The sequence below is a fragment of the Equus asinus genome, chromosome 1 (assembly GCF_041296235.1).
Source record: "Equus asinus isolate D_3611 breed Donkey chromosome 1, EquAss-T2T_v2, whole genome shotgun sequence".
NCBI lineage: Eukaryota > Metazoa > Chordata > Mammalia > Perissodactyla > Equidae > Equus > Equus asinus.
Genome location: NC_091790.1, coordinates 205,699,591 through 205,717,223, shown reverse-complemented (window position 1 = coordinate 205,717,223; position 17,633 = coordinate 205,699,591). Strand labels below are relative to the sequence as shown.

Here is a 17,633-nt window from a genome sequence, read left to right as displayed (position 1 = left end):
ATGGTGCATTCCGCAGGGCGCGCGCGGCTCCCGCGCTCGGGCCGCTCGGCGCGGGCGGGGGCGCGGAGGGCGGGGGAGCGGGCCCGCCTCGCAGGACCGTGCGGGGGCCGTGGGCCGCGCCGTTGGGGAGAGGGCCCCGCGGGGCGGGGCGGGAGCCGCCGCGACCATGTCGGACCCGGCGCCCCAAGTTCCGGAGGAGATGTTCAAGGAGGTCAAGTACTACGCGGTGGGCGACATCGACCCGCAGGTACCGCACCGCCCCCGCCCGCCGGCCGCGTCCCCGGCCCGGCCCCGCTCCCGCCTCGGGCGCGCGCTGGGCGCAGAACGTCGGGCCCCGCCGCCTGGTCCCGGCCGGCCTGGCCGCGCGGAGGCTGGGCCGCCCTGCGCCGAGCAGGCCTGCAACCGGGGCCCAAGGAGAGGGAAGGGACCGGGGTCTACTGGATCCGCTCTCCGGGGGGTGGGGACCTCGAGGACCGGGGGGAGGGAGGGCGACCTGGGGGGTGCTCTGCAGGACCCGCGGCGGGGAGGGGACCTGCGGGTGCGGTCAGACCCGAGAGGAGGGGCAGGCACGTGGGTGGGGGCCTGCGCCCGGGCCCCTCGCTTGCACGACGCTCCTCCGATAGCCCGAACTTGGGCCTAGCGCCAATTGTCACCGTCCCCCGCCTGGTGAGGACTGGCGTCCTGTCGCATGGCAGTAAGCCCGCGAGCCCGCCGCCTCGGCCCGACTCCTACTTTCTGCTCCTTCGAGGGTGGCATCCTTCCTGCTGCTCGCTCCGCTCCAGCGTCCCGGCTCCCAGGGCGGTAGGTCGGAGAAGTGGACAGGTGACAGGTGGGAGCGGGAACCTTGGCCCTGGAGCTCGCGTGGGGACCCCGAGTTCCAGGCTGTCAAGGGGACAGTTGGCCGGTTCGCGTGCCTGGGCCGCGCAGCCCAGGTCCTCTTGTGTTGGCTGAGAAGCGCTCACTTCACCACCAGCCGATTCGTATTCCTTGATTTTCCTAGTTGGGCAAGTTATACAGTAAATGTGGAAAATACCCTGGTAGTACCAACACACTAAACATTTAATTTTTTGTAGTTTGGGCTCACGCCAGAGGATCCTGTGGCTTTTCCTAAGGTTTTTCTGAGTAAGAACTTCTGTTGAAATGTCAGAATGTTATCCTTCCGTGGTGGGAAAGAATCTTAGTTGACTGTCCTCTTCAGGTTAATCTTCACAATTTAGCTTATCTGTGTGGTTCTCCCACCTTAGGTGTCTCATTAGCAGCCAGGGCTAAGTTAGAAGGAGGGGCGTGAGCAGTGGGTGACCCAAACTGAGGCCTGGGAGAGTGGGGACTGTATGTAACAAACTCGGTTGGCTTATAAGGTATTGTGGGAGGCTCCTTGGTCTTGGCCTTCCAGAGGCTTGTCTGGTGGTGTCTTAGTAACTAAACTCTCTTTCATGACCCCAGGGTGATCCTTTTTCTACTGTAACTTTAGGGTGAAGAGACTTTTAGCTTTGAATTTAAAGATAAACGGATGCTGAACCCAGAGTGATCAAATGAGTGCCTGTAACAGTGGTAGCTTTTTCCAGTCTTAATTTCCTTTTCTTTCACTGCCGTTTTTCTTCCCTTCTGCTTCCTAACCCCCTGCCCCTCATTTCATTTTAGGACTTTGCCTCTTACAAGGAACTTGAACCAAATGTTACTTAAAACCTGGAACAAGCTGAACTGGAACCATATTTGCCCAACTATGAATCAAAACTAAGTGCTTAAAAATCTTCTTGGCAAACCACTTTGATCTGAAACAGTATATTTTCTAAAAAGTTTAGAGCCAGATCTTCTGATTTTCTGAATCTTGTAAACATGAATTCAGGAAGTTCACATGTGTTGAACATCTCTTATGTGTCAGGCATTGGAGTAGGTACTGGGTATAATATAAAGAATAAGACCTGAGCGTTATCCTTGAGGGGGAGGTGGGGGCATTTTATATATATGTGTGTGTGTGTACATATATGTGTATATATAGTGAAGACGTAGCGTGGGGTGGTAGGTGCTGGTGGAACAGATTTCTCCACTGGGATGCATAGAGAAAGCCCCACTGAAATGTTTCAAAGTAGGTGTCATTTTGGTTGGGTCTTGAGATAAGCAGAAGTTATGAAGAGGGTGAAAGATTATTTCTTTCAGGTGGAATGTATATGCTAAGGAATGAAGGTGTTAATGTATTTGGGATACATCAGGATGATCAGCACCTCTGGAGCAGTGACGTGAGATAAATGTAGTAAGGTAGAGATTCAGTAGTGTGGGGATTGAAAAGAAGCTAGTGGTTTTGTCCTTAAAGTTCGTGAAAACTATAAGTATTTTCAGTAGAGTGTTGGTAGAAGAGGCTGGGTAGTGGTGAGTTAAAGGACAAATAGGAAGTGAAGACAGAAAGCTGGGTTGTTTCAACAAATTTGTGATTGAAAGGAAGCAGAAAAGGTGGCCTGAGAAAGAGAAGGCCAGGGCATGGGTCTGTGTGCACGTGCCTACATGTTATGCAGTGGAAGACTTGTTTCTAGGCTGAGGGGGAGAGCTTGAAATCTCAAGACTCATAAAAAAGGCAGTAAGGTGAGAAACACAGACCTGAGGGTGGGTACAAGGAGGGGTGCCTTTTTCTGTGAGACAGGTTGAATGGATGTGTGAAGCTGAAGATGCTTGGAGGTCGTTTGTGGCTAATGACCATTGTTTTTTCATTTATTAAACGAATACTTAGCATCTGCTCCATTTCACATCTATTGATGGTCAATATAGTATTCCAAAAAGTTTGTCCAACTTGTGGGTAGATTTAGCTGTGTGGGCACTGCATTACCTTCATATAGGTGCTCACTCAGCTCCTCTGAGCGTACACCACTCCCCTAGGGTTCTGCCCTTCCTTCCACCTGCCCCTGAAGTCTGTGTTGTGGGTGGATACCCTCCAGTCTCCTCCCACTCTGTGCTCCCGGGATCTCATTGACTCAGAGGTTTGGCTCCCATCTTTAAAAGCTGATGACTCCCCACTGCCAAAGTGGGACCCGAGTCTTTTCCTGGATACCCCGGGCTGTATCTTCCTAGATCTCCTGCATGGCAGCCACAGAAGGGCTCCCTGCCCTCCGCTCCTGTGTCACGGTCCCCAGTAGTGGTGCTCTTGTTCTGCAGCACGTTTCATTCTTTCCTTGTGTGCCTACACCCCTTCCAGTCACCAGTCTGGCTGATTCTCACATCTTCCTTCTGCCTGTCCCTAGTGGTAGTCCTTTAGTTCAGTGACCTGTCTCTTCACCTGGATTACTGCAGCAGTTAACAGGTCTCCTGGCTCCAGTCATACAGCCAATCCAGCCCATTCTTCTTACACTGACAGTAGTCTTCCTGTAAAATCTGATCATGCCACTTCCCTGCTTAAAATCCTCCCCTGTCTCTTCAGAAGACACTTCTCTATTTTATTTTAGAATAAAATACAAACGTTTTTGCATAGCACATAAGAAAGACCACCTATGGTCTGATCCGTATTTTCCTGCCCGGAGTGTTGAACGCTGCTCTCTCCAGACAGTGCCCATATTTTTGCCTGACTGACTCCTTTAGATTTGTAAGGATTCTGCTTATATATCTCCTCTTCCAGAAACCTTCCCATTTGCAGTGAAACTACTCATCCCCAAGCCTTTAAGTTTGAGGTCTGGGAATGTCATATGCCCAGTCTCCACGCTCAGGGTTCTGCATTCTAACTGTCCGTCCTTCTGTCTTCAGGACAGACAGCACCTAGTACCTGGCACACAGTAGCCGCCATACTTGGTCAGTGAACCAAGTTGTGCTGTTTCATGGTCCACAAATGTTTCATTGTGTGTGACTCAGTGAAAGGTTATTAATCTTGTCTGGAGAACATGTGTGTTTTTATTAGAGTTTTCATTATTCACAATAATTTGTGTAAACCAGTAATGAAATGGAGTATTTTCCATTTTAATTTGTGTGGGTTTTTTTTAAAGGTAATTCAGCTTCTCAAAGCTGGGAAAGCTAAGGAAGTGTCCTATAACGCACTAGCCTCGCACATCATTTCAGAAGACGGGGACAATCCAGAGGTTGGAGAAGCTCGGGAAGTCTTTGATTTACCTGTTGTAAAGGTTGGTAGTAAATCTAATTATTTTTATGCATTTCATCATGTATCTTGAAACCAGTACATCGAAGTTTTAATATAACTCTTCTCAGCCTGTTTGCTGAAGTACTGCTTTGTGAGGGAAGCGGCCAGATGAATAAAGCCCTTTGGGCGTCTCAGCACCTACCTAGTTGAAGGCCCTTTGAGTTAGATCGCCCTGTGGTGAGGGTTCTGTACGTGACCCGTAACTCTAGGTCGATCAGCTTATACACCTGCTCTGGGATGACCCGATGTTGTCGCTGTCTGGGAGAATGCTAAGCTGCGGACATGTGTCGTAGGAAGTGGGTGGGTTGGCCTGAAACAGATGGGCAGTGGTGAATTCTCGCTAGAAAGTGTATTTGATTCCAGAAGCAGGCTGAGTTCTGTCAGTCACTCCTGGAACAGGGTTCCTTTCCATCCCGGCTGGGGCAAGTGGTCCTCACTTCCAGCTGCACAAGTTGAAGGAGGTCCTGTTCCCCATCTGCTGTGCTGTTTACCCTCTGACAAGGGTCACAATGACCATTTGTGACATTGTCCACTGAGTGGCCGTCAGTACTGGTGTCCAACTTGACCTATAGGTGGTTTATTCTAGAAAGTGGGGGTCTCAGCTGGTGGCTGAATTGTGCAGAGTTTGTTGATCTTTATACCATGCTGCTCTGTTGTGGCTGATAGTTGCATTGACTGCTGTTAAATGTATGTTTGTAAGATTTAATTTTGTAATTTTGATCCTTCAACATTTTTTTCTTTTTTCTTTTTAAAGATTGACACCTGGGCTAACAACTGTTGCCAATCTTTTTTTTTCCCACCCCCAAAGATTGGCACCTGGGCTAACAACCTTTGCCAATCTTTTTTTTCCCCCTGCTTTTATCTCCCCAAACCCCCCCTGTACACAGTTGTATATCTTAGTTGCACGTCCTTCTAGTTGTGGGATGTGGGACGCCGCCTCGACGTGGCCTGACGAGCGGTGCCATGTCCGTGCCCAGGATCCAAAACCTGGGCCGCCGCAGCGGAGCGCGCGAACTTAGTCACTCAGCCACGCAGCCGGCCCCTTTTTTCTAATCTTCTGTATTATGTATTTGTTTTAAAATACTTCTATTCCACTACCATTTTTTCCTCCTCTTCATGCTATTAAATGCTTTGCCTTAAAAATCAGTATGAAAGTTATTGTGCTTTAATCATGACAGAGGTAGGAGCTAGGAAGGGTTGCCATTAAGTCAGGCTGGGAAGCAGAGAAGCTGGCTGGCTGCTGGGAAGTCTGAACTACACACCAGTATCCATGGTCTGAAACTCTGCCTTACAAACTTAGAAACTTGATTTTTGAAAATAAACCTGAAAGCAGATCTGTCTCATGAGAAGATTCTCCTAAACCAGACTCTCAAGAGACTGCTATGTAAGTCAGAATGACTATTAATTCGCGGTGATGAAATACGTGGTCACCTTCCTGTGCGAGAGTGCTTGTTTCAGCGTGGCCAGCTTGGGCTCGCTCAGCAGTAGATCCTTTGTGAAGACTGAGTATCAGCAGGCTTCCTGGCCAGTTCAACTGATGCCGTTTTGTAAGAGAGACGGGCTTCACAGGCCGTGGGCTATGGCCTTGGGTGCTGCTCCCGTGGACCCTGTTTTGTCTCAATTTGCTTCTATTTTTCCTTAGCTGTAGGTACTGGGGCTCAGGCCCTTCCCCTGTCTACAGACTTTCATTCTCCCAGACAATAGCCTGGGGCCTATTGTCTCGTCAGAGTGACTTCCATATACTGCATAGGTTTCATAGGGAACCTGAAGAGGCAATCTTATTAACAGATTTTGGGGTCCTAGGTCATTGTTACCAGACCACTTACAGCAGCAGCTCTTAAATCTGGTGACCCCAAGCCCCTGTTCGTAACAAAGATTTTGTAATACCCCTTTTATTATCCTAAAATGACAGTCATGCATAAGATGACATCATATAATTTAAAATAGATATGTACATGTTTATGTGTGTATATACATTGCCCAAACTGAAATGGAGAGGAGAAAAAAGGAAAGTACGTAATAAGTATGCATCTCAATATGTAAATGCTTGGGCACAACTACACCAGAGGATGGAATAAGGGAGTCAGGTGCTGCTGTGTATAGAATCACGGTGAATGTGGCTGCCACAGCTGCGCATTGATCCTCATATCCTACAAGTGGAGTCGCCAGCTGTGAGGTGACATTTCAAAGTGTTGATCAGTCCTTACTAAAATTCTGAGCTAAACAAAGCAGACTTCGTTTTACACAGTAGTTGTGTCCCGGAAAAGTCAGGCTATAGGCAGGCTCCATAAAAGTACCCGTTACTCAGCGTCTGCGCCTACCTCCATTTTGCTGATCTAGCTTCATACCTCCCCATCCTGCCTTTTACCCCTTTGGCTATAGTGTTTTAGAACAGATCCCAGGGATGCTGTTGTTTCGTCCTTCAGCACTCCAGCCTGCCTGAACTGATGGCAGCACCTGTATTGTCTTGGGCTGCCGTGTTACATTACAGGATGATGGAACATTTCAGAACTGATCCAACAGTTTGTTTTCACTCCAGGGTGGTGCCGGTAGACCCTGATGTTCTTGGCCTGCACCTAATAGGCTTTTTCTCTTGGCGGCTGCTGCTAACGGTGGAGTTCAGCTGATTGGGGTGGAGGCCTGGTTCCCCAAGCACATAGCCCTTGGCCTTTACCTTTGTATTAAATTTGACAAATGCCTGTTAAAAATAAGTTAGCCTTACGCATGGTGACAGTTTATCTATCTTTTACGTATTTGAATTTTCAGCTGTTTAAAACTTCTTTAGGCACCAGAACTTTCAAAATAATTTATTTAATGGAATTTCCTCAGTGCTCTTGGGGCATCATTGGAAATGTTAATTATGTTCACTTGGAGTGGGTTTATTTTTATATATTGTTATTAGCCTTTGGGATAAATAGCTCCTTATGTTACTGTGCTTTTCCAGTTCTCCACTGCTGTCTGCTTTGTTGCTGTTAGTGTGTCTTTACTTACCTTTGCATTGTTTTATCTAGACGTATCTGAGGACCTGCGGGCGATTCTGCTCTGTGTGGACTTTGATAGCTGGCCAAGCAGTCTTTCAGCAGGATACCCTGCTTACCTGACCCCCAGCTCCCAGAGGGGCCGCTTTCCAGGGTGTCTGCTGTATGGCCAGTCGTAGAGGGGGCCTTTCCAGAGGCCGTGTGCTTACATGGCCTTCTCGGAGCTGCCTGAGAACACTCCTCCGGTCACAGTGGCCTCTCTCCCACTGCACTTGGGAGAAGTCATATCTGCACCCTTGCAAATGGTATTACAGTGCATCGCCCTGGGCTCTGAAAATCCTCCTGTTCACTAGACAAAGGGAAACTAGAAATACTGGTTTCAAGAAACCGCCCCAGTGCTCAGCCATGCAACCACGGAGTTCCGAGGGCCTCCAGTTCTCACTGTTGAGAATAAAGCTGCCCCTGTGGAGATGTTCTGAGTGCAGAAGAGTCGCAGCCAGGATGGGTTACTGATGTGGCCAGTGCCCTTACATTTTCCCAGGACTATCAGAAATGTGCAGTTCGGCTGGATAAAGTGCGTGGATAGAAACGTGGAGTCCCTTTCTTTCAGCTTGGTGCACGTTATCCAATAAGTTAGTTAAAACATTTGATACAATTATCAAATCATCATGAGATAATTATCCCAAGTAGAGCCAATCTTTATTTTATAAAATGTTTAACATTAATACGCTCCGTTTGCAGATGATACACTTCTGTAAACTTATGCTGCAAAATTGTTGACATCACTTAAAAAATGATGAGAAGGTACTTCGTTTTCTTCAGTTCTTTTAAGGTGTACATGGCAAAAATAGTTTGGAGGTCGTTACCTTGGGATATAGGATGCATGAGAGCAAAGACGACATTTCTGTTCTTCATTATATCCCCAGTGCCTTGCACCATCTCTGGTGCAAAATAGATTCTCAATAAATATTTGATATATGAATTGAGGCCTGAGTAATGAGTATGTACGTATGTGTCACTTGGCTGAAGTTTCTGCAATTCAGCTGGCTAAATGGGGCATTATTATATTTTTACGTAGTAATTTTGTGAAGCAGAGCTATCAAGGTAATGTAATTTTCAAAGGTAAATATAGAAATATAAGATAAGATAATTTTTCAAAACTGTAAGTTACCCAAAAGGTAGTAATTAAGGTTTTATAATTAATCTGTGTTTTGGTATTCATAAAAAAATTACCAGTTAGAAATAGTTTTTATGGTTTGCAAACTGTTGTATCTGCTTGGCTTCACTGAAAAAACCTCACTCTTTAGTCTTGGTTGGATTCAGGATTCCAGAAAGGAACTTAGGAGGGGCCGGTATACTTTGGATGGGGGGGGGGCATGGCTGTCAGATCCCCTCCCTGCCATTGTGAGACAGTTTCTATGCGTAAGCAATAATGAGTGTGTAAACCCAGAATTTAAAGTTCTGTACGTAAGAATTTTTTAAGATCTGGTAGCGTTTCACTCTATAATTGGGCTTTTCACCTTGGGTATTAATAACTAATCTTCGACTCTGATATTTCTGCTACGTGAATACTCATAATTTTAGTCTGAACACTTTATAGCAGAGCCTTTAATTTCTAGGAGCAACACTAGTGAACTAATGTCGTTTTGATGCTGATTGGAAATGTTTTTGATTCCTGTTAATGTTTTCTCTTTCAGCCTTCCTGGGTGCTTCTGTCCGTTCAGTGTGGAGCTCTTCTGCCGTATCCTTTCTGGGGGAAGGGAGGAGGGGAAGGAGGACTCTGGGTCTCACACTGAAATGATCATTACTGAGGGAAGAGTAGACATGTTAGTTAGGGCAAGTTGTGTTGTGTGCACTGTGTATTCCTACTATTTTCCATCCTGTATCAGATTTTATGTACCTGATCCTTGTTGTTACCCGTGGAAAAGCAGCAGACCAGCTGTGTGGAAGTAGCTCCAGGCTGCGACCTGGAGGTGGGAGTTCTGGTTCTTCTGGGACTTGGCTTTATGATCTTGGGCAGCCTGCTTCTCTGGACCTCAGTGTTCTTGTCATTGAAACAGATCGTTTTTGTGTTGTCTAGTTAGACGGAGTAGTTCCAAAATTCTAAGTCTGTATGGATCAAGTCATGAGTCATTTAAAGAACAGATTAGGGAGGAGAACGTCAGAATGTTTTTAGTTTTGTAACATGCATTGTTATTCTTTTTAATTATGTTGGGTGGAAGGTTTATTAATTCAGTGCACATATTGAACACCTGCTGCAGGCTGGGTACTGAAAATAGAGGGGTCAACAAGACCTCACTTCTGCCCTCAAGGAGCTCCCTCGTGTGCACGTGTTCTTTGACATTTCTTTTTTTTTTTTTTTTAAAGATTTTATTTTTTCCTTTTTTCTCCCCAAAGCCCCCCAGTACATAGGTGTATATTCTTCGTTGTGGATCCTTCTAGTTGTGGTATGTGGGACGCTGCCTCAGCATGGTCTGATGAGCAGTGCCATGTCCGTGCCCAGGATTCGAACTAACGAAACACTGGGCCGCCTGCAGCGGAGCGCACGAACTTAACCACTCGGCCACGGGGCCAGCCCCTCTTTGACATTTCTTGAGTGTGACTCTAGAACTCAGGTCCACCCCGCACTGTGCTAGATGTCGCATCATGAGACACTGTAGGCTGCTGTTCAGTGTTCTGGGCTGCGTGGCTCCTGTTTCACCCTGGGAATAGGAACCCTCCCTGGAGGGTCACTCTATGCATAACTGATTTTGAAGATCACTTCTTGTTGAGGGTGCCTGGTGCCGTACAGTTAGGATGTTAAAATCTCAGCCCTGGGCACGAGATGAGGTCATTCAACCCGCTTTGTTTTGCAGCTCTGCCAGGCGGTGCCTGCAAATGCATTTATTACTTACTGAATCAATGAGGATGCAGGGAATCTTGTCTGAAATATTTATGGGGGACCTCAAATAAACAGAAAATATCCCTTTGTAAGCAGTTCCTGGAGAATGTGCAGAACTTAGCAGCTCTAACTCAAAAATTCTAAGATTTCTCATCCAAAATCTAAAAAGTTAGAGGAAATTGGTTCTTGTTTTGTTTTTTTGAGAGTTTTTTTTTTTTTTTTTTAATAAGCGCAGGTATAAAAGACTGGGGGTGGGAGGGATGTTTTTGAAGGTAAGAGGCTAGTCTTCCTTTTCTGGATCCTGTACCCCACACACAAAAATTCCAAAGTAGTTGTCTTCTTTGAGCTCTTACTTGTCCATCCCAAAGAAGCTTAAAGGGACAGAAGGGGGAGCCCCGGACTGTGTTAGACAGCACAGTCTAGATATGCCTTTGTTCCTGTTTCCCCAAGTCTTTGGAAGTAGAAAGTGCCAGAGCTAAGATAGGAGGATGGAAGCATCTTGGATGAGGGGGCCACAGGCATGATGCTGGGGTCTGCAGAGCCTCTTGTAGTCATGTGGGCTCCTGTCTTGATGAGACTTAGCAGCCCTCCATAGGAGATTCCAAATTGCCATAGAATTTTCAGTCTCACCCATTTTTCTTAATTCACTTCTCCCTCAGTAGCTGTACTTTCCCCCTGTAGGGAGGAAATTCTAGACACTCCAAATTCTTCAAAAAGTTTAAAGTATGAGCTCCTGGAGGCCACGTCTGCTGTGTGTACCCACATGCCCAGTGTCTGCACATAGTAAGCTCTCAGGAAATATTCTGAATGAATTTTAAAAGAGCTTCAGAACTGGGAAGATCTTGGGAATTATATATTCTAACTTATTTTAACAAAGGAGATACTAAAGCTCAGAGTTGTCTTGCCCAAGTTTGCAAAGTAAGTGATGGTAATAAAACTAGAAGGCAAGTTCTTTTATGAAGGATTCTCTCTACTATGCAACAGAAGTCATCACATTAATGTTTCCTTCCAAAGTAAACTTAATTTGCTGTTAAAATAAGTGTTCTCCCGTATGAGTATGTATGTATCTACGTGTATGAGTGTATGTATGTTTGGATGGTTAGCTAGCTCAGAGGTCAAATGTTTACCCCCCTGAAAATGTTGTGCCCGTTTGATTGCTGCTGTAAGTGGAGAGGTTAGATTTGAAAACGCACTTGACGGAGACCTTTCAGTTCTCTCCGTGGTCAGTTCTCTGTTTGCCAGTCTGCCCTTTGCTCTTGTTGGGTCAGCTTCAGTCTGTCTCTTTCCTGAATGGACTGAGCGGGAAGGAGCGGGTGGGTAATGTCCAGGTGGGCAAAAAGGGTGTGTCTGTTAGTGAGCACAGTTGCACTAATCTTCTTTCATTGAAATCTTAATAACTGTAAAACAGAGTGAATGGTTTCTCTCCAGAGTCGTGTCAGATTTTCTTTGGAGTCACTGCCTGCCTCTCTCAGGTAAGTGTGCTTACGGTGCATCTTGGGTTGCTCACACTGACAGTTCTGGGCTTTTATACGATCCCATTTGTGACCTGTTGGTAAACCACTTTTAGAGAAGCTATTTACTAAAATGCATATTCAATATGACCTTATGACACACTTGTAATTTTATCTAAGTATTCATGATTAGTTTTAAGATTTAAAGTTTTAGTGGGTGAAAATGGCCTTTTAATCTAAAGAATTACAAAGATTTAAAACTTGAATATGAAAAAGTAATAAAAGTGAAATTAAAAGATGACAAGGAGGGGCTGGCCCCATGGCACAGTGGTTAAGTTTGACCTGCTCTGCTTTGGTGGCACAGGTTCGGTTCTTGGGCGTGGACCTGCACTATTCATCAGCACCATGCTGTGGCAGTGACCTGTGTACAAAATAGAGGAAGACTGGCGCAGATGTTGGCTCTGGGCAAATCTTCCTCAGCATTAAAAAAAAAAGATGACAAGGAAAATTCAGTCAGAAATAAAAGCAAAAAATTTTCTTAATGAATAAAGGGCTCATACAGATCAATAAGAAACAATAAAACTTCAGTAAATAAGGCAGAAAAATGAATTGACAACTTTTTTATAAAGAGGAATTGCAAGCGATAAGTGTAACAAAACATTTGATCCCCTCTGTAACCGCAGATGTGCACTTTCTAGTAGCACTGAGGTAAGCGTTCTGGCTCATCAGGTTTGTCGCGGTGTCCTCAGTGCTGTGCAGCTGCGGGCAGCAGTGCTGGTCAGTGCCGCGCTTCTCTATAGAGAACGCGAGCTGTGTCGCAGCCTCCAAATACGTGTTCTCTTCCTCTGCAGTCCTCGTGTTTAGGAACTTACCCCAGGTTGATAGGAATAAGAGCAGATTGACGTGTAAGGTGAAAGCACGGCGTTGTTTCTAAGATGCAGAATCGGAAGCAGCCAGACCACCCACAGTCTGGAAATGCGTGAGAAACCTGTTCTGCACTTTGACACCGTAGTCTGGCTCCGGAGCCAGCTTTGAATCATGTTTTATGAAAATATATAAAGACATGGGAAATGTTTTAAGTGGAAAAAGCAGGATATAACAGTTGTGTAGGGGCCGGCGCGGTGGCATAGTGTAAGTTTGCGTGCTATGCTTCAGCAGCCTGGGCTTCATGGGTTTGGATCCCCAGGGCAGACCACTCATGAAGCCATGCTGTGGTTGCATCCCACATACAAGACAGAGGAAGATTGGCACAGATGTTAGCTCAGGGCCAATCTTCCTCACCAAAAAAACCCCCATAGTTATGTAGAGTATTACATCAACCATATAAAATATATAAGAATTACCTGAAAAGGAACCAAAATGTTAACAGTGGTTAATTCTGGGTAGTGAGAGAAGTGAATATTTAATATTATTGTATTTTGTCGTCGCAACTTCCAGCTTAAAAAAGCCCTCAAACAAAACTATTATACAAAATCAAGTTGGTATTGTTCACGCTCATTTTTAAATTACATAGAGTACTTTGTTTCAAATTAGTGGTCAGTTGGGGGAAACGCTGCAGTTCAGCGTTTACCATTTTGTTTGACCTCACAGGCCTAGTCCCTTTCTGTAGTTTTGGTGTTAGATGCTATTTTTGAGGAGTATTTAGTCCCCGTCTCTATGGAAGCCTCTGAGAAGGGGCCTGTCAAGGACGCTAGGGGAGTTGGAGGGAGTCCTGCTGCTCTCCCTGTGCCTGTGACGGGATCGGGGCCGAGGGTGTGTTTAGGTCGCACTGTTAGAGGACTGGCCAGACTCGGCTTTCATGCACGTGGTGTCGTCAGCCCGAATTTGACCTCTTCTCTATCCCAGCGATTAGTAAGTTTAATTATGGTTCCTCTTGTTTGTGTCTCTTGTAAATTCTGGAAGTTCTTTAAAGTTATAAAATCCTCTCTTTTTGTACTTACTACATCAATTTAATAGCCGTCCTTGAAAAATTGGCCTTTTTTCCCCTCTTAAGAACAGGAATTTTGTTGATATCCCTATTTTTCAATGTTTTTCACATCTGTGTTACAAATGTGTATTTACGTGAGGATAGTCTTTCAAGTTAGCTTAAATGAAAACCTTTTAATGATGGGTACTGCAGTTACATGTAATTTTTATTGTTTTCTTTATACTTCTCTGTATGTTCCAAATTTACAATAAACATCAGAAACGTTTTAAAATGAAAGCATTTTATCACTATTACTCCTTATGCCTAAAGACAGTGTACCTTGGCTAAAATGTGAATTTTGCATTTAAGTATATTTTTATTGATTGGATTTCTGGGTTCAGAGATTCAGAGTCCACTATTGAGAGGGTTCAATTTGAAATAGAAAGGGAGAGAGGAAGAGCCAGGGGCAGGGGTATCTTCAGGGATCAAGGTCGCAGTGGCATGGTGTTTAGCAGACCTGACTTGAAGAAATAAATAAGAAAAATCAAAAGTATGTGATATGAGAAGATTACAGGGTTTTAAATTAGGTAATTAGGCATTATGAAATAGTAACTATAAGTTTAGCACTAGAGAACACTTTTAGCCTTGAAGAGAAATAACTAATGGTTACATTTAACAAAGGTTGTCATATATATAATAAATTATTGTGTAAAAGGCCTAACATGTAAGGGTGCAGTATGCACAATGCATACTGTATAGTTTGCTGAATCAGCTGGCACATGTGTGTATTAATGAGTGAGTTCAGAGAAGAAGGCTGCAGTGTGGACTCCTGGCATAGGACGGCCTTGATGGAGGATGTAAGATTTGGGTGGGCCTGAAAGAATGGGCATAATTGGAGTAAAAATGGGGAAGGGAGAGCAAGTTCCAAATAGAACGAGGTGGAAGGAGAAATCAGGCCGGCTCCAAGGCTATTGATGAGGACACTGGCATCAGAACAAGGTTATGTACTGGGGTATAGAAGAAAAGAATGACTGTCTCGGTGGGTGGCAGAGAATGAGGAAAAGCATGAAACATAGATGAGTTTGAACTTGATGAAAGTAGCCAGCAGGATGCTTGTTTACCTTTTTTTCTTATATATTTAATTTTGGATTACAGATGTTTGCATTAGAACATTTGGAAAACAGAGAAAAAAGCAAACAAAATTAAAATCTCTTGTGGTCCAGCAGTGAAACTGGTCTGGGAGCTGTAAGCTGACATGCAGGGCAGGGTAGGGATGAGAGTGCTGACAGGAAGAGAGTCAGTCTTTTAGGCTTGAGATGAAGATTTGGATTTGGGTTAGCACCGTGTAAATGAAGGTACAGCATGGACCCTAGGAGCAGATGGGAATCAGCAGGTAGGTCTGGGTGACTTGGTAATGCCATGGTAGAGAGAGAAGCCAGCATCACAGTGCTCTGCAGGCCAGCTCCTGGGCTAGATGCTTTCACGTTGAAATTGTTAGTCAGATGACTTCCTTGTTTCAAACTAGGAGCAGTGGTAAAGTGATAGCATCGTTGCCAGAGATGGGAAACAGAGGATCCTGATTTCTGGGGGAAGATGACGAAGTTGATTTGAAACACATTGAGTTTGGGGTGTTGATGAGCTGTCCAAATGTAGGGACGCGGAGATGTGGTATGAAGGGCTGAGAATTCCTAACTTCTTGCAGAGGAGAGTAGAGAGGGGCACATGACCAGGAATAGAACCTTGAGTAGTAACATGCATAGTTAAGGAGGTTGGGGAGGAAAGGGAGCTTGAAAATAAATAGAGATGATATTGGAGGAGTAGGACATTACTTTTAGAAACCAAGGATGAAGTCAGACTTAACCAGTTTTGTTTTTATTGCTGGGAAGTAGTCACGCCCCAGGTAAAGGTGGAGCGCATTAATTGGTCCAGGTAGTTGTATGTACCTGCATGTGGTTTTCAGTCCTGCTCTGTGACCCAGAAGGAGGAGGACCAGGGTGTGGACAGTGACACAGGACTGTTGATTGGCTTGGTGGCCATCATGCTGGCTTAGGGGTCTTAAGTAGATCTCAGGTTCTGCACTGAGAAGAGACAAGTGTGGTTGGCAGAGGGGCGGGGAGGGGGAGAGTGGAGAGCCCATGAAAAAAGTGAGGTGAGGAAGCTGTGGTGGAGAACATAGCTGTCTGGATTCTCAGGTGAACAAGTGTTGCTGGATGGTGTGGTCTGGGAAGCAGCCCAGCTGGTAGACTTTTATCCGGGCGCGAAACTCATTGTGGGGAGTGGTTGGGGCTGTGATGGACAAAAAGGTGAATTTAGCAAGACCTTTGGCAGTATTTTATATCCTTTTGGCAAATTTCTTTAGGTAAAAAAAGCAGAATCCAGAATCAGTGTGATCTTTATGGATCACTTACTATACCTTATTCTCACATCGTCACTTATTATGATGGATTGAAATCCCCAGTGTGTAATGGGGTAAAATAAAAAGGCTTGCTTTTAAGTTCTGAAAGATTATTCAAATAAAGATGGGAAAGATTTTACTTGATAGTAGTTCATATGAAGAAACTTTGGTTAAGAAAAGTACACTGGGCACACTAACATTTTGTTGTTGCTAAAAGCTGTTAATTCGGTTTTAAGATATATTAACAAACAAATATATATATATATATATACACATATATATATATATAGTCTGTGTGCAGCTAAGGGACTTGGGTTCAACAAATACATGACGAGTACTTCCTTTGTGACAGGAACAATGCCAGAGTACAAATGAACTGAGATAGGATTTCTCCCCCCCCAGTAAACGTACAGTCTAGAAAGGGGGACAGACGCGTGAACAAACGCAGTGTGTTGAAACATGCACAGAGACAAAGTGGGTGCCAGGTGTGGAGATAATGCTGGGAGGGAGCGATCACCGGGTGAACCTGCGCCGAATGGAGGCTCTGGGTGTCTGTGCCCCTTTCTGAACACTGGAGCACCTGCACACACAGGCATGCACCGGGCAGGACCCCACCTTCACGAAAGGACTGTTTGCTTGGTGGTTCTCAGTGACCTTCTGTCTTTTCCCCGTCAGGGTGTTGATACAAGCTGGAGCTCTTTGTTGGAGTCTTCCAGAGCTGTCCAGGGAGAGGTAGGGAAGGGAGCTTGTGCCAGCAGAAGTTGGGAAGCACAGCCATCATCTGCCTTCTTCTGACCCGGTATTGATGCAGGCTGAGGCCTCTGTTGTAATGTGCTGGGTAGGTTTCGGGGACTAGGTCAAGAGTCTGATGGAGAGCCTGGCCAGGGTCATAATTTAAATCTGGAAGACCTAAAAATAAAAGCCCTTTCCATTCTGTATCTCAATCAATAAATATTTCTTGACTGCCTACCCATGTGCCTTGCACTGTACTAGGTACTATGAAATATATTAAAGAAGTGTCAGACGTAATTCTTGCAGAAGACTCTGGTCTTTAATAAGTAGGCTTACAGTCCATAATCAAGACTGGACAAGGAGAAATTCATGTGAGCTAGAACCAGGACTGTTTTATTGGAGATATGAGACCTCGAGGAGGAGGGAGGGCGTTCCTGATTGGTGTAAAGAGAAGCGTTTATTCAGTGGGGGACATAGATGCAATTGTAGTCCTCTGCTTCAAGTTCCTAGAGAACAGTGGGGGAAAAGACCAATGCGCACACAGTTACGGAGTGTGGTAAGCCTTTAGATTTTGTGCAGCTGCTGTCGGAGGACAGTGGCAGCGATAGCCGAGCTGCAGCTAGAGCAGTGGGGTAGGGGAGGGAGGGCATGGAGGCCAGGAAGCACAGCACGCTTAGCATGGTTGGGGAGTGTCCTGAAACCGTAGGGTCAGGCGCATGCTGGGAGTGGTGCTAGTGAGCAGTGGGAGGCCGGCAGCAGCGAGGTCAGGTGGATTTTAAGGCATCCCAAGCTTTGTTAGCTGAGGTGATAGAGTTGTAGCGTAGAAAGATTGCTTAAAAAAAAGAAAAAGCACTTTCCCCAGTTATAAAACTAACGCTCTTAAAAATTTGGAAAATACAGAAAAGTATAAACATGAAAATAAAAATGTCCCCGTAATCCTGTCACCACTAAGTAATGATTGTTAAACATTTTGGTGTGGAAAGAGCATGCTTAACTGTTAATTAGGCTGATATAGATTCATTACGTTAGTTGATAGGTGTGTTTGAAGTCATTTAACCCAAATGTACATCGATGAAGAATCCCGTTCGTGGACGTTTTCCAAGTTGACGTGAGCTCATTTTTGGAGATCCGCTGTCAATTCTGGGACTCCCCTCCTCCCTCTCTGATGTTCTTTCC

General features: G+C 45.3%; 1 protein-coding gene across 5 annotated transcripts in view; it reads left to right on the top strand.

Annotated features, from left to right (window-relative positions):
- Positions 1–42: 42 nt before the first annotated feature.
- The window catches only part of PAXIP1 (PAX interacting protein 1), a 60,432-nt gene continuing 42,841 nt past the window's right edge, over positions 43–17,633 (top strand). Inside the window, exons 1-4 of one of the 5 annotated variants that reach the window (XM_044765676.2) lie at positions 44–247; positions 3,963–4,097; positions 8,790–8,833; positions 11,382–11,445. In XM_044765676.2, the coding sequence (XP_044621611.2) occupies positions 167–247; positions 3,963–4,097; positions 8,790–8,833; positions 11,382–11,445 (324 nt within the window). In that variant the 5' untranslated portion in view covers positions 44–166. Of the gene's footprint in view, positions 248–3,962; positions 4,098–8,789; positions 8,834–11,381; positions 11,446–16,400; positions 16,564–17,633 lie in introns of those variants that run through there. The other 4 variants (XM_070516807.1, XM_044765678.2, XM_044765677.2 and 1 more) reach the window with 4 other exon arrangements.